This window comes from Polyodon spathula, chromosome 23, assembly GCF_017654505.1.
Source record: "Polyodon spathula isolate WHYD16114869_AA chromosome 23, ASM1765450v1, whole genome shotgun sequence".
NCBI classification, from domain to species: domain Eukaryota; kingdom Metazoa; phylum Chordata; class Actinopteri; order Acipenseriformes; family Polyodontidae; genus Polyodon; species Polyodon spathula.
This window is the reverse complement of record NC_054556.1, coordinates 750,280-767,654: the sequence shown is the minus strand read 5'-3', so window position 1 is coordinate 767,654 and position 17,375 is coordinate 750,280. Positions and strand designations below refer to the sequence as shown.

The window sequence follows — 17,375 nt, the reverse complement described above, 5'->3', positions numbered from 1 at the left end:
GGTTTTCAATGGCATGTTCTTCTGGTTTGATGTAAACAACTTATAAGCTTCAGCAACCCTGTTAATACCTCATGCAAGTTTACACTAGTTTTCCACGGTATATTTGCAGTACCCCCCTGCTTTTCCCGTGGGAATACTCTGCATTTCCCAGAGTTTATTAGACTTTGCTATGCTTTTTTACTGTACGTCTACAAGTTTAATCTGCATAGCACAGACCTTACCATCCCGAATGTTCCCTTTTCTGAGAAAACTAAATCCAAGCTTTAAAAGTAAACATGTGTTTTTAATGATTTTATTCAGTAATCGAAACCCAAGGTGCATTATGAATACAATGATGTGCAGTATTTTCAACCCGGCTGGGTCCTTGTTGTTGTTGTTCACTCTGGGGGGGGTCACTGCTGCCCTCTCGCGGAGGCAGTGAAACAGCAGCTCTTGCGATTCGAGCGAAGGGTGTTGTGCTGAATCCTGTAAAACACAGAGGGGGCACGATGTCATGAGGATGATGACGCAGTTGGGCAGTCAGGACAGCCGACAGGGTCAGTTCTTAGATACGTACAGACTCAAACTGCCAGACTATAGTTTTGGAACTTAAGAAAATAATGGGCACATTCTCAAAGCTTATTCACTAAGATCGTAAGCAGCACATTTGGGGCTAGATTCTCAGATTGTACAAACACACCCAATACAGGTTCCAACCCTGTAACAGACAACACAAAGCTTGTGATTCATCTAAAACAGCTTAGATTTCTTTTAGCGAATACAACTTTGAGAATTTTGCATTTTTTTCTGGAAGGAACAACAGAATACAATTCTTGAACAGAAGTGGATGCCGCACAGGACATACAACATCATGGACAGATTATGGGAAGGAAAAGACCCAAACCATAAAGGGTACTCGTAGACAAGGAGCACTTTTTAACTACCTTCGAACACCTAGAGCTATGCCATGCCATTGGTACACCTAGAGCTATGCCATGCCATTGGTACACCTAGAGCTATGCCATTGGAACAGCTAGAGCTATGTCATGCCATTGGTACACCTAGAGCTATGCCATTGGAACAGCTAGAGCTATGCCATGCCATTGGTACACCTAGAGCTATGCCATTGGAACAGCTAAAGCTATGTCATGCCATTGGTACACCTAGAGCTATGCCATTGGAACAGCTAGAGCTATGTCATGCCATTGGTACACCTAGAGCTATGCTATGCCATTGGAACACCTAGAGCTATGCCATGCCATTCAAACACCTAGAGCTATGCCATGCCATTCAAACACCTAGAGCTATGCCATGCCATTCAAACACCTAGAGTTATGCCATGCCATCGGTGCTGCTATTGACTGGCAAGGACAGAAGCAGCTATATGAGGCGATGGACAAGCTTAGGGGTAGGTAATGTGATGCAACATTCTAGTGACATCATTCTTCCATTTCTTAGGGCAGGTAATGTGATGCAACATTCTAGTGACATCATTCTTCCATTTCTTAGGGCAGGTAATGTGATGCAGCATTTCTTTGCTCTAACACCTGGATGATATAGCTGGTACACTCACAGTATAAAGGAGTGCTCTTACCTTTGCAGCTCAGTGGGTTTGTGCTGCTCTCTGTCTGTGCTCTGGTTTAAAGCCCCGGTCTTGTGCCCTGCTGATTCTTTTATGCCCTGATCCCTGGAAGTTAGACCGATGCCTGGCTATTAGCTTGTCTCCTGGGTACAGCAGTCCTATTGAAAACAGCAAACAAAGCGTTTTGTCTTTAATGAGCAAGCCTCAAGCCTTGCCCTAGAATGGGGGGGGGGGGGGGGGGGCACCTATTCTTTTAAAGGGTGAGGGAGAGAGTAGTTCCGCCTCCATGCCTCAATCCTGCCCTGGACTGGAGGCAGCACCCTCTCTATTAGGGAGTGATGGAGGGAGCAGTTCCATCTCCATGCCTCAATCCTGCCCTGGACTGGAGAGCACCCTTTCACAGTCTCCATGCCTCAATCCTGCCCTGGACTGGAGGCAGCACCCTCTCTATTAGGGAGTGATGGAGGGAGCAGTTCCATCTCCATGCCTCAATCCTGCCCTGGACTGGAGGGAGCACCCTCTCTATTAGGGAGTGATGGAGGGAGCAGTTCAGTCTCCATGCCTCAATCCTGCCCTGGACTGGAGGGAGCACCCTTTCTCTTAGGGGGTGATGGAGGGAGCAGTTCAGTCTCCATGCCTCAATCCTGCCCTGGACTGGAGGGAGCACCCTTTCTCTTAGGGGTGATGGAGGGAGCAGTTCCATCTCCATGCCTCAATCCTGCCCTGGACTGGAGGCAGCACCCTCTCTATTAGGGAGTGATGGAGGGAGCAGTTCCGTCTCCATGCCTCAATCCTGCCCTGGACTGGAGGCAGCACCCTCTCTATTAGGGAGTGATGGAGGGAGCAGTTCCATCTCCATGCCTCAATCCTGCCCTGGACTGGAGGGAGCACCCTCTCTATTAGGGAGTGATGGAGGGAGCAGTTCCGTCTCCATGCCTCAATCCTGCCCTGGACTGGAGGGAGCACCCTCTCTATTAGGGAGTGATGGAGGGAGCAGTTCCATCTCCATGCCTCAATCCTGCCCTGGACTGGAGGGAGCACCCTCTCTATTAGGGAGTGATGGAGGGAGCAGTTCCGTCTCCATGCCTCAATCCTGCCCTGGACTGGAGGGAGCACCCTCTCTATTAGGGAGTGATGGAGGGAGCAGTTCCATCTCCATGCCTCAATCCTGCCCTGGACTGGAGGGAGCACCCTCTCTATTAGGGAGTGATGGAGGGGGTAGTTAATTCTCCATGACTTTCTTTGTCTGAGACTGCCTGCAATGGTTCAAAGCACTGTCCACCGACGGCTGAGACAAGACCCCTAAACTTGTTCCGCTTGTCTTGGCTCCGGAGTTGGACTGTTGGGCTGCTGTTTTTCTTACCTTTCTCCAGCGGTCCCATGGTCTGGGGCATGGTGTTTCTCTGGCACAGCTGCATGGTGTCCATGTAAACGTTGAAGCAGCTCCTCCGGAATCTATTCACCGCCTCTGCATCCTCTCCCCCCAGAGTCGACGGCAGGGCGTGGCTGTCAATGGCAGCGTTGCCTGTCCTGACCAGGCGGCATTGCTCCCGCCAGACCAAACTGTTAGTATCGATCTAACGAAGAACAAAACCTGTTATTCACAGGACACTGCAGCTCAGGATCCAGTTAGAGAAACACGAAGCAAGGAGAGAAGCAGGATCAGTGTTCTACTCTTTGCAATGCGCTCACCTCAGAACGACGTCTCCTCTCCCTGTTCCACTTGCCGATATCCTCCATGTCTTCATAGCTCAGCGGCCGGCCCTCACTCAGCTCAGTCGGGGGGACTTCCAGAAACTGAGAGCCGGAGCTCAGCCTGCTGGGACTGCTCCCTGGAGACATGAGTCTGTCCCCAGGAGACTTGATCCTGTCTACAGGGGTCTTGAGCCTGTCCCCAGGAGACTTGACCCTGTCTACAGGGGTCTTGAGCCTGTCCCCAGGAGAAGTTAGTGGAACCCCACTCCGAGCTACCAGGGACCCACGTGGTGAGGGCGATGGACGCACGGTGGCGGACTGTCTTTCTGCTTCATCATCGTTGAAACGCTCCTCTGGAGTATTAAAGGAAAGCAAATCAATGCATTTATTCCATTCATTTAACGTGCACTCATTTGTAAGTCTGTTGATGTCCCTTTAAAACATGGCCAGCGTTCAGAATGAGAGCCTCTTTAATGAATGGGACGCAGTCTGTGCGGTCCCTTGACAGGACCAGGTGCACACCTTACTCAGTACAGAACATTTCTCAATATTGAGTGCATTGCTGAGCTCCCACCTGCCTCTGACAGCAGGGGCTCATTCCTGCAGGACTCCCGAGCCTCCTGGTTCCACGCGTTCCTCCCCTCCACCAGCTCTTTGTAGCTCACCAGGTCCGTATCTGCACAGCTCAAACTCACGATCAGCTGGTCCAGCTGCTGCTTGTCTAAAGGGATTCTTGCCTGCTTTCAGATCACAGATAAAAACACAGCAAGGGGTGTGTAACATACTCACCACTGCCTTCATTTCATGCCTATTTTCACAATGTTAAATCTATTGGACAATCTGTGTATGGTATGCATTCAACTCATTTCTCACCCAATGGACTAGACTAGTCTCAGGGTCTATGGAAGGAGCTATGCAGATAAGAGGAGGCTATTTGAGTTGATTTATTCTGGAGCACTGAAGTTTTAGGGAGTTCTTGATTGAACTCTATAAAATCTCAAAAGGGCAAAGTCAACCGTAGACAATACTTTAAGCCCAGCACAGAAGCGGACCAGAGGACGCCCCATTGGAAAGTAAGTGGAGACAGTTAGGACAAGGAAGAAGACACGTCTTCACACAGAGAGTGGTCCGGGTATGGAATGGGTATCCAAGGGTTGTAGCCATAGTGCTGATACTGACTCACCTCTCAAGCAGCTACTAGGAACCAAGTACTGAAGGACTGTAGAGCCTCCTCTCATTTCTCAATTGTGCTTTGTTGATAAATAATTACAGACTGCTTTTTTTTTTAGTAAGGAAGGAACTGTTTGAATTTGCACAGCAATGCTGAGCTAGGAGGTGCTGTAGTGCATCATTACTGTTTGAATTTGCACAGCACAGCAATGCTGAGCATTACTGTTTGAATTTGCACAGGCTGAGCTGCTGTAGTGCATCATTACTGTTTGAATTTGCACAGCAATGCTGAGCTGGATGGTGCTGTAGTGCATCATTACTGTTTGAATTTGCACAGCAATGCTGAGCTGGGAGGTGCTGGAGTGCATCATTACTGTTTGAATTTGCACAGCAATGCTGAGCTAGGAGGTGCTGTAGTGCATCATTACTGTTTGAATTTGCACAGCAATGCTGAGCTAGGAGGTGCTGTAGTGCATCATTACTGTTTGAATTTGCACAGCAATGCTGAGCTAGGAGGTGCTGTAGTGCATCATTACTGTTTGAATTTGCACAGCAATGCTGAATGCTGAGTGCATCATTACTGTTTGGATTTGCACAGCAATGCTGAGCTGGGAGGTGCTGTAGTGCATCATTACTGTTTGAATTTGCACAGCAATGCTGAGCTAGGAGGTGCTGTAGTGCATCATTACTGTTTGAATTTGCACAGCAATGCTGAGCTGGGAGGGGCTGGAGTGCATCATTACTGTTTGGATTTGCACAGCAATGCTGAGCCGGGGGGGGCTGGAGTGCATCATTACTGTTTGAATTCGCACAGCAATGCTGAGCTAGGAGGTGCTGTAGTGCATCATTACTGTTTGAATTTGCACAGCAATGCTGAGCTAGGTGGTGCTGTAGTGCATCATTACTGTTTGAATTTGCACAGCAATGCTGAGCTAGGAGGTGCTGTAGTGCATCATTACTGTTTGAATTTGCACAGCAATGCTGAGCTGGGAGGTGCTGGAGTGCATCATTACTGTTTGAATTTGCACAGCAATGCTGAGCTAGGAGGTGCTGTAGTGCATCATTACTGTTTGAATTTGCACAGCAATGCTGAGCTAGGAGGTGCTGTAGTGCATCATTACTGTTTGAATTTGCACAGCAATGCTGAGCTGGATGGTGCTGTAGTGCATCATTACTGTTTGAATTTGCACAGCAATGCTGAGCTAGGAGGTGCTGTAGTGCATCATTACTGTTTGAATTTGCACAGCAATGCTGAGCTGGATGGTGCTGTAGTGCATCATTACTGTTTGAATTTGCACAGCAATGCTGAGCTAGGGGTGCTGTAGTGCATCATTACTGTTTGAATTTGCACAGCAATGCTGAGCTGGGTGGTGCTGTAGTGCATCATTACTGTTTGAATTTGCACAGCAATGCTGAGCTAGGAGGTGCTGTAGTGCATCATTACTGTTTGAATTTGCACAGCAATGCTGAGCTACTGTTTGGATGCTGAGCTGGATGGTGCTGTAGTGCATCATTACTGTTTGAATTTGCACAGCAATGCTGAGCTAGGAGGTGCTGTAGTGCATCATTACTGTTTGAATTTGCACAGCAATGCTGAGCTAGGAGGTGCTGTAGTGCATCATTACTGTTTGAATTTGCACAGCAATGCTGAGCTAGGAGGTGCTGTAGTGCATCATTACTGTTTGAATTTGCACAGCAATGCTGAGCTAGGAGGTGCTGTAGTGCATCATTACTGTTTGAATTTGCACAGCAATGCTGAGCTAGGAGGTGCTGTAGTGCATCATTACTGTTTGAATTTGCACAGCAATGCTGAGCAATGCTGTAGTGCATCATTACTGTTTGAATTTGCACAGCAATGCTGAGCTGCTGTAGTGCATCATTACTGTTTGAATTTGCACAGCAATGCTGAGCTAGGAGGTGCTGTAGTGCATCATTACTGTTTGAATTTGCACAGCAATGCTGAGCTGGGAGGTGCTGTAGTGCATCATTACTGTTTGAATTTGCACAGCAATGCTGAGCTGGATGGTGCTGTAGTGCATCATTACTGTTTGAATTTGCACAGCAATGTTGAGCTGGGAGGGGCTGGAGTGCATCATTACTGTTTGAATTTGCACAGCAATGCTGAGCCGGGGGGGGCTGGAGTGTATCATTACCGTGTCGATGACGAGCTTGAAATCCTCTCTGGTCACTTTGCCCCTCCTGGTCTTGTCCACCCTGTGGAAGAGGTCCAGCAGCCGCAGCTTCTCCTTCTGCAGGTAGAGCACCAGGACTCCCATTCCCAGCGGAGATGGGCTGCAGATCTTGGGAGGGGCCCTGGGCTTGGACCTCACTGAACCCTGAAGAGTGAAGACGGGGGGCGGGGTGGGGACAGTACATGAATTGTACATACAGAGGGCGCTGTTACCTTACAATCTGCTATCAGATTATTGTCAGCTTGAGGACCCTGAGTGAGTGAATCAGCTTGTATCTGGTACAGAACCCTTGTACTGTGTGTTCTATAATTCACAGTTCAATAAGAACAGTTAAGCTGTGCAGCTATATTAATGTGACATCATTGCTGTTTGATATAAGCCATGTGATACAGTCTACATCTGATACAATTTCAGAGGGCTGTATCACATTCAAATCAGGGTCTAAGGGTATTATAGTTGTATACTTAGCACATGTACACAGAACTTCCATTCAAGATATTAGCACATATACACAGAACTCCCATTCAAGATATTAGCACATATACACCGAACTTCCATTCAAGATATTAGCACATATACACAGAACTCCCATTCAAGATATTAGCACATATACACAGAACTTCCATTCAAGATATTAGCACATATACACAGAACTCCCATTCAAGATATTAGCACATATACACAGAACTTCCATTCAAGATATTAGCACATATACAGAGAACTTCCATTCAAGATATTAGCACATGTACACAGAACTCCCATTCAAGATATTAGCACATATACACAGAACTCCCATTCAAGATATTAGCACATGTACACAGAACTCCCAATCAAGATATTAGCACATGTACACAGAACTTCCATTCAAGATATTAGCACATGTACACAGAACTCCCATTCAAGATATTAGCACATATACACAGAACTCCCATTCAAGATATTAGCACATATACACAGAACTCCCATTCAAGATATTAGCACATATACACAGAACTCCCATTCAAGATATTAGCACATATACACAGAACTCCCATTCAAGATATTAGCACATATACACAGAACTCCCATTCAAGATATTAGCACATATACACAGAACTTCCATTCAAGATATTAGCACATATACACAGAACTCCCATTCTAGATATTAGCACATATACACAGAACTCCCATTCTAGATATTAGCACATATACACAGAACTCCCATTCAAGATATTAGCACATATACACAGAACTTCCATTCAAGATATTAGCACATATACACAGAACTTCCATTCAAGATATTAGCACATATACACAGAACTTCCATTCAAGATATTAGCACATATACACAGAACTTCCATTCAAGATATTAGCACATATACACAGAACTTCCATTCAAGATATTAGCACATATACACAGAACTTCCATTCAAGATATTAGCACATATACACAGAACTTCCATTCAAGATATTAGCACATATACACAGAACTTCCATTCAAGATATTAGCACATATACACAGAACTTCCATTCAAGATATTAGCACATATACACAGAACTTCCATTCAAGATATTAGCACATATACACAGAACTTCCATTCAAGATATTAGCACATATACACAGAACTTCCATTCAAGATATTAGCACATATACACAGAACTCCCATTCAAGATATTAGCACATATACACAGAACTCCCATTCAAGATATTAGCACATATACACAGAACTTCCATTCAAGATATTAGCACATATACACAGAACTTCCATTCAAGATATTAGCACATATACACAGAACTTCCATTCAAGATATTAGCACATATACACAGAACTTCCATTCAAGATATTAGCACATATACACAGAACTCCCATTCAAGATATTAGCACATATACACAGAACTCCCATTCAAGATATTAGCACATATACACAGAACTCCCATTCAAGATATTAGCACATATACACAGAACTCCCATTCAAGATATTAGCACATATACACAGAACTCCCATTCAAGATATTAGCACATATACACAGAACTCCCATTCAAGATATTAGCACATATACACAGAACTCCCATTCAAGATATTAGCACATATACACAGAACTCCCATTCAAGATATTAGCACATATACACAGAACTCCCATTCAAGATATTAGCACATATACACAGAACTCCCATTCAAGATATTTCCATTCAAGATATTAGCACATATACACAGAACTCCCATTCAAGATATTAGCACATATACACAGAACTTCCATTCAAGATATTAGCACATATACACAGAACTTCCATTCAAGATATTAGCACATATACACAGAACTTCCATTCAAGATATTAGCACATATACACAGAACTTCCATTCAAGATATTAGCACATATACACAGAACTTCCATTCAAGATATTAGCACATATACACAGAACTCCCATTCAAGATATTAGCACATATACACAGAACTTCCATTCAAGATATTAGCACATATACACAGAACTCCCATTCAAGATATTAGCACATATACACAGAACTCCCATTCAAGATATTAGCACATATACACAGAACTCCCATTCAAGATATTAGCACATATACACAGAACTCCCATTCAAGATATTAGCACATATACACAGAACTCCCATTCAAGATATTAGCACATATACACAGAACTCCCATTCAAGATATTAGCACATATACACAGAACTTCCATTCAAGATATTAGCACATATACACAGAACTCCCATTCAAGATATTAGCACATATACACAGAACTCCCATTCAAGATATTAGCACATATACACAGAACTCCCATTCAAGATATTAGCACATATACACAGAACTCCCATTCAAGATATATACACAGAACTCCCATTCAGCAGTGATTTGGGAAGGGATAATAATAATAATAATAATAATAATAATAATAATAATAATAATAATAATAATAGAACATGTTTATAGGCCACATAATCTTCATCATTCAAGCAGTAATGCTTATTATTTTTATTATTATTATTCACCAAAGCTCGTACAAAGTTGTGAAGTAAAGTTGAATATGAATTTGTTTTAATTTTGTAGGAACACCCAGATGTTCTCACAGCCTTGGTCGGACCCGATGGCTGCGCCCTGCTGTTTCTGAGAAGCCCCCTGCACACCCGTCTCTGGTTTCGGATCCTGTCCACCACCGCTTTCTCCAGGTCGGTTTTGACGTGCTTGCCTCGCAGATAGGCGTCCACGTTTCCCAAGCTGTCTAGCTCTGTCCTGGTCTGTCTCCTGTCTGTGAGCCATTTCTGGTACCGACCTTTCTCGTCCTCCCCCGGTTCTGTTGGAAGCCCCTTCTTTACAGCTGGTGTCCGTAGTGCTGATGCAGCCGGGTCAGGGGTGTCCGGTGGACCGCGAGTCTTTACGTTGTAGTCCGAGTCTGGAAGGGTCTCAGTGACAGTTTGTATCGTCACCCGGTCTTCAGGATCGCATTTCAGCATCGGAGGCGCTACCAGAACTCTCCGCCTGGATTTTGGAGCGCCGAACGATTTAGCGGCTGCTCGGAAGAAGTGGGTTTGGAAGAGATCCCTCTGTCGGTACCGGGGTTTACCTTCTTCAGTCGCGTCAGTGCCCTCAGTTGCTTCAGTTACTTGTTTTTCCATCGTTTGTAAATGTTTCGAAATGAATCCTGATAACCGAGTGATAATAACATATTGGGATTAACACGCAATTACACACAGCTACATAATCGTGTAATCTATCTATCTATCTATCTATCTATATAGTTTGCAATTATAATTGAGACAACATAATCACTGATAACTGTTTTAAATAGCGCTACATTGTGTGCATGTGTTCTTTTTATGTTTCAGTTTGTTTTGGTTGTCTTAGTTATTGATATGTGATTAATGGCACAGTAAATGATACTCTACCGCTTGTATTGTAGCTTTCCCGAACTAATCGATTGTTTCTCGCGCCTTGTTGTCCCTCGGTTCCCATGACGACACCTTGTTAAAGTTCCGAGCAGAGGCGGCTCTGATTGGTTAAGAGGCGCATCAGTGGGAGGAGACTTTGATTTTGAGACAGATGTATTTGTTTTTCTGTCTCTGCTCTTTCGATATTGAATATTTGAATTAAGTTAACATCGTGCTATTATTTAAACAATGTGTTTAGAAATACCCCAGCTAGTCTTCCTGACGCATTGTAGTTTTACTGGCTATACGTATGCATTGCCTGGTGTTTTATTGTTCTGTGCATAGTACAAAAATGAGCCGTCATAACCCTCCCTAACTTTTCCTTTGGCTATAAATGTTTTGTTTTGTGTAAACAGAGATTGCTAATTCGCTAACACTAACTGCCCCTCCAGCTAGCACACTAACTGCCCCTCCAGCTAGCACACTAACTGCCCCTCCAGCTATCACACTAACTGCCCCTCCAGCTATCACACTAACTGCCCCTCCAGCTATCACACTGACTGCCCCTCCAGCTATCACACTGACTGCCCCTCCAGCTATCACACTAACTGCCCCTCCAGCTATCACACTGACTGCCCCTCCAGCTAGCACACTGACTGCCCCTCCAGCTATCACACTGACTGCCCCTCCAGCTATCACACTAACTGCCCCTCCAGCTATCACACTGACTGCCCCTCCAGCTACTGCCCCTCCAGCTATCACACACTGCCCCTCCACTGCACACTAACTCCAGCTAGCACACTGACTGCCCCTCCAGCTAGCACACTAACTGCCCCTCCAGCTATCACACTGACTGCCCCTCCAGCTATCACACTAACTGCCCCTCCAGCTATCACACTAACTGCCCCTCCAGCTATCACACTGACTGCCCCTCCAGCTATCACACTAACTGCCCCTCCAGCTATCACACTAACTGCCCCTCCAGCTATCACACTAACTGCCCCTCCAGCTATCACACTAACTGCCCCTCCAGCTATCACACTAACTGCCCCTCCAGCTATCACACTAACTGCCCCTCCAGCTAGAACACTGACTGCCCCTCCAGCTAGAACACTGACTGCCCCTCCAGCTAGCACACTAACTGCCCCTCCAGCTAGCACACTAACTGCCCCTCCAGCTAGAACACTAACTGCCCCTCCAGCTAGAACACTAACTGCCCCTCCAGCTAGAACACTAACTGCCCCTCCAGCTATCACACTAACTGCCCCTCCAGCTAGCACACTAACTGCCCCTCCAGCTAGCACACTAACTGCCCCTCCAGCTATCACACTAACTGCCCCTCCAGCTAGCACACTAACTGCCCCTCCAGCTATCACACTAACTGCCCCTCCAGCTATCACACTAACTGCCCCTCCAGCTAGCACACTAACTGCCCCTCCAGCTAGCACACTAACTGCCCCTCCAGCTAGAACACTAACTGCCCCTCCAGCTATCACACTAACTGCCCCTCCAGCTAGCACACTAACTGCCCCTCCAGCTATCACACTAACTGCCCCTCCAGCTATCACACTAACTGCCCTTCCAGCTAGCACACTAACTGTCCCTCCAGCTATCACACTAACTGCTCCTCCAGCTAGCACACTGACTGCCCCTCCAGCTATCAGCCCCAGCCTCGTTTCAAAATGAGTTGAGCTTGTCTAATGTGTGCAGGCTTGAGAGGTGTCAGATTAATCACCTCAACTTCATGTAATGGGGACAGAGCCTTTCTTAAGAGCTGCTTAGTCACTTTATGCTTCCTGGTTCTCAATAAATCACGTGTGACCTTTGAACTGGTGGTACAGTCCAGCAGCAGGCTGGTCTAACACTTTCAGCGCTTTCTGTTTCATTAGAATGGTTTTACTGGACTGTGATTATCCAGAGGGAGCGTGGCATTGGCTCTGGACTGTGATTATCCAGAGGGAGCGTCGCATTGGCTCTGGACTGTGATTATCCAGAGGGAGAGCCGCATTGGCTCTGGACTGTGATTATCCAGAGGGAGAGCCGCATTGGCTCTGGACTGTGATTATCCAGAGGGAGCGTGGCATTGGCTCTGGACTGTGATTATCCAGAGGGAGCGTGGCATTGGCTCTGGACTGTGATTATCCAGAGGGAGCGTGGCATTGGCTCTGGACTGTGATTATCCAGAGGGAGCGTCGCATTGGCTCTGGACTGTGATTATCCAGAGGGAGCGTGGCATTGGCTCTGGACTGTGATTATCCAGAGGGAGCGTCGCATTGGCTCTGGACTGTGATTATCCAGAGGGAGCGTCGCATTGGCTCTGGACTGTGATTATCCAGAGGGAGAGCCGCATTGGCTCTGGACTGTGATTATCCAGAGGGAGCGTGGCATTGGCTTTGGCACTCCCGCGGGTTAGGGAGGCAGAACCGGAAGGGTCTGTTTCTCCTCATCGCGCTACACTGGACCCTAGTGGCCAGACGCCTTGCGAGATCACACAGACACCTGCAGGGCTGGCCTTTGTCCTCCAAAGGCCAGGAGCTTGCTGACATCCTCTCTCTAGTTCCTGGGTGTAGAAGAGGAGGCTGGCTCGGTCATGGGCTCAGAGGACTCCCGCTGAACCTTCAGTTCTCCTGAGCTGTGTGAGGAAATGCTGCGCTGAGGGAAAAACAAATGGACAGTCTAAATTGGGGAAAAAAACGAGGGGTAAAATAATTGGATATTCTAGTTTGAGAATACCCTGAGCTGCTGTCATTGCAGCGATCAAGAACAAAGAGAGGAGCAGGAAAAGAAAACCTGGTTCTGTGCAACCCCAATATTGATCTGCCTCACACTGCTCTCCAGCAAAGCACATGCAGCACGCTCTGAAAACAGGGAGAGATTTCACAGGACGCCCGACCAGCACCTACTTTCTTCATTAATAGTTATGGATGGAACAACCTGCACAGAATCCTCTCCAGCGCATTGATTTACACATGAGAACAACTGCAAGCATCACTCAGGTGTGCAGAGTTTGCTTCGGTTTGTTTTTAAACACAATCTCAGCATTGCATTTCTTTTGTTGGAAGATTTCTGAAAAGGTAGGGTATACTCACAATGCATTCTCATTGATAGATCTTTGTACATTATGTGCAGGTCCTGGTATATTCTCAAGAGCTCAAGGACACACTGATCCACAGGAGTTAGCGTTCAATTTTTATCACACGAGCTGCACCATCAGTGCGGTTAGTGCATTGCCAAAGACATGCATGTAAATGGACGAAATGGTAGACAGAGAACTGAAGTTTAATATTTATTATAGTTTCATTTACTGTGATACCTGAACCAAACATGAGCACATTAACACCGGTTACAATTCCAGACCGTTAGAAACTGCTAACATATAGAAGAGAAAAGCCAAGAGAAGAGAAAGGTTAGGGACAGATTCAATCAAACGACAGCAGCGGCACACCACCTGATCTGTATCTCGTTGTTCTAAGGTGTTATTCGATCAAACTTCTTGTGACACGGGCATGCTGCTGCATTTGTAAAAGCATTCCTAAAAGTGTGTGTTCATTTCAAACGCAGATACGCTGCAAAGCTGGAAAAGAGCCCCGATAGAAGTGGGAGTGGCCAGGCTCGTTGTGATTGTGATTGGATTCCTCTCTCAGTGCCACAGAGCCCTGTCCAGCAGCCCCTCGTCCACCACGCTGTGTGGCAGGGTCACTCTCAGGTCACTGTGCTCCTGCATGGTCTGGCAGATCGTCTCGTAGGCCTTGTCGTTCCCTGACCAGCACCGTCGAGCCACCTGGAAACAAACGCCATACAGACTTAGGTCAGCTTGACAGCCTCCTTTTGTCAATACTCAGCACAGGAACAGATAGCAGGACCAAATCACAGCATATACACACACATATATACTGTGGAGCTTTACATCAAATCGTAACCACAGGGATTGCATTTAAAGCACATTGCATTGTAGTGCACACTGGGCTAGATTCTCCAGATTGCCGTTACTGTAGTAGTGGTCTGAATGGCCCCTGAGGGGTGCATCTGGTAATAGCTGCAGGACAGGACTCACCCCATTAGAAACATCCCAGTTCAGCATCATTGTGACTCTCCTTGCAGCGTCCCCAGAGCCGTCGAGAACCAGCCCAAACCCACCGTTAGTGACTTCTCCCCTTCAGAGACAAAGCAGGTCCATGATAACTAACTCCTGCACCCGTCTGGAATATTTACAAGCATCTGTAGCCTGGCACGTCATACATTCTGCATTATACTGCTCTCACAGGAAAGAGCAGCCTGGCACGTCATACATTCTGCATTATACTGCTGTCACAGGAAAGAGCAACCTGGCACGCTGTACATTCTGCATTATACTGCTCTCACAGGAAAGAGCAGCCTGGCACGCTATACATTCTGCATTATACTGCTCTCACAGGAAAGAGCAGCCTGGCACGCTATACATTCTGCATTATACTGCTCTCACAGGAAAGAGCAACCTGGCACGCTGTACATTCTGCATTATACTGCTCTCACAGGAAAGAGCAGCCTGGCACGCTATACATTCTGCATTATACTGCTCTCACAGGAAAGAGCAGCCTGGCACGCTATACATTCTGCATTATACTGCTCTCACAGGAAAGAGCAGCCTGGCACGCTGTACATTCTGCATTATACTGCTCTCACAGGAAAGAGCAGCCTGGCACGCTGTACATTCTGTAGTATACTGCTCTCACAGGAAAGAGCAGCCTGGCACGCTGTACATTCTGCATTATACTGCTCTCACAGGAAAGAGCAGCCTGGCACGTCATACATTCTGTATTATACTGCTCTCACAGGAAAGAGCAGCCTGGCACGCTGTACATTCTGCATTATACTGCTCTCACAGGAAAGAGCAGCCTGGCACGTCATACATTCTGTATTATACTGCTGTCACAGGAAAGAGCAGCCTGGCACGTCATACATTCTGCATTATACTGCTCTCACAGGAAAGAGCAGCCTGGCACGCTGTACATTCTGCATTATACTGCTCTCACAGGAAAGAGCAGCCTGGCACGCTGTACATTCTGCATTATACTGCTCTCACAGGAAAGAGCAGCCTGGCACGCTGTACATTCTGCATTATACTGCTCTCACAGGAAAGAGCAGCCTGGCACGCTGTACATTCTGCATTATACTGCTGTCACAGGAAAGAGCAGCCTGGCACGCTGTACATTCTGCATTATACTGCTCTCACAGGAAAGAGCAGCCTGGCAGTACATTCTGCATTATACTGCTCTCACAGGAAAGAGCAGCCTGGCACGCCTGTACATTCTGCATTATACTGCTCTCACAGGAAAGAGCAGCCTGGCACGCTGTACATTCTGCATTATACTGCTCTCACAGGAAAGAGCAGCCTGGCACGCTGTACATTCTGCATTATACTGCTCTCACAGGAAAGAGCAGCCTGGCACGCTGTACATTCTGCATTATACTGCTCTCACAGGAAAGAGCAGCCTGGCACGCTGTACATTCTGCATTATACTGCTCTCACAGGAAAGAGCAGCCTGGCACGCTGTACATTCTGCATTATACTGCTCTCACAGGAAAGAGCAGCCTGGCACGCTGTACATTCTGTATTATACTGCTCTCACAGGAAAGAGCAGCCTGGCACGCTGTACATTCTGCATTATACTGCTCTCACAGGAAAGAGCAGCCTGGCACGCTGTACATTCTGCATTATACTGCTCTCACAGGAAAGAGCAGCCTGGCACGCTGTACATTCTGCATTATACTGCTCTCACAGGAAAGAGCAGCCTGGCACGCTGTACATTCTGCATTATACTGCTCTCACAGGAAAGAGCAGCCTGGCACGCTGTACATTCTGTATTATACTGCTCTCACAGGAAAGAGCAGCCTGGCACGCTGTACATTCTGCATTATACTGCTCTCACAGGAAAGAGCAGCCTGGCACGCTGTACATTCTGCATTATACTGCTCTCACAGGAAAGAGCAGCCTGGCACGCTGTACATTCTGCATTATACTGCTCTCACAGGAAAGAGCAGCCTGGCACGCTGTACATTCTGCATTATACTGCTCTCACAGGAAAGAGCAGCCTGGCACGCTGTACATTCTGCATTATACTGCTCTCACAGGAAAGAGCAGCCTGGCACGCTGTACATTCTGCATTATACTGCTCTCACAGGAAAGAGCAGCCTGGCACGCTGTACATTCTGCATTATACTGCTCTCACAGGAAAGAGCAGCCTGGCACGCTGTACATTCTGCATTATACTGCTCTCACAGGAAAGAGCAGCCTGGCACGCTGTACATTCTGTATTATACTGCTCTCACAGGAAAGAGCAGCCTGGCACGCTGTACATTCTGCATTATACTGCTCTCACAGGAAAGAGCAGCCTGGCACGCTGTACATTCTGCATTATACTGCTCTCACAGGAAAGAGCAGCCTGGCACGCTGTACATTCTGCATTATACTGCTCTCACAGGAAAGAGCAGCCTGGCACGCTGTACATTCTGCATTATACTGCTCTCACAGGAAAGAGCAGCCTGGCACGCTGTACATTCTGCATTATACTGCTCTCACAGGAAAGAGCAGCCTGGCACGCTGTACATTCTGCATTATACTGCTCTCACAGGAAAGAGCAGCCTGGCACGCTATACATTCTGCATTATACTGCTCTCACAGGAAAGAGCAGCCTGGCACGCTGTACATTCTGCATTATACTGCTCTCACAGGAAAGAGCAGCCTGGCACGCTGTACATTCTGCATTATACTGCTCTCACAGGAAAGAGCAGCCTGGCACGCTATACATTCTGCATTATACTGCTCTCACAGGAAAGAGCAGCCTGGCACGCTGTACATTCTGCATTATACTGCTCTCACAGGAAAGAGCAGCCTGGCACGCTGTACATTC

The 17,375-nt window shown here is 46.7% G+C and overlaps 1 protein-coding gene and 1 pseudogene across 1 annotated transcript; both read right to left on the bottom strand.

Annotated features, from left to right (window-relative positions):
- Positions 1–285: 285 nt before the first annotated feature.
- Positions 286–11,212, bottom strand: LOC121298106 (EF-hand calcium-binding domain-containing protein 12-like). The gene is made up of 8 exons (XM_041224922.1): positions 10,504–11,212; positions 9,688–10,259; positions 6,580–6,762; positions 3,831–3,993; positions 3,254–3,609; positions 2,925–3,138; positions 1,574–1,719; positions 286–465 (listed from the first exon to the last, which is right to left on the bottom strand). The coding sequence occupies exons 1-7, from the start codon at positions 10,568–10,570 to the stop codon at positions 1,583–1,585; spliced, it is 1,692 nt and encodes a 563-aa protein (XP_041080856.1). The 5' UTR covers positions 10,571–11,212; the 3' UTR covers positions 286–465; positions 1,574–1,582.
- Positions 11,213–13,758: 2,546 nt separating this feature from the next.
- LOC121298352 overlaps positions 13,759–17,375 on the bottom strand; it is a 31,210-nt pseudogene continuing 27,593 nt past the window's right edge.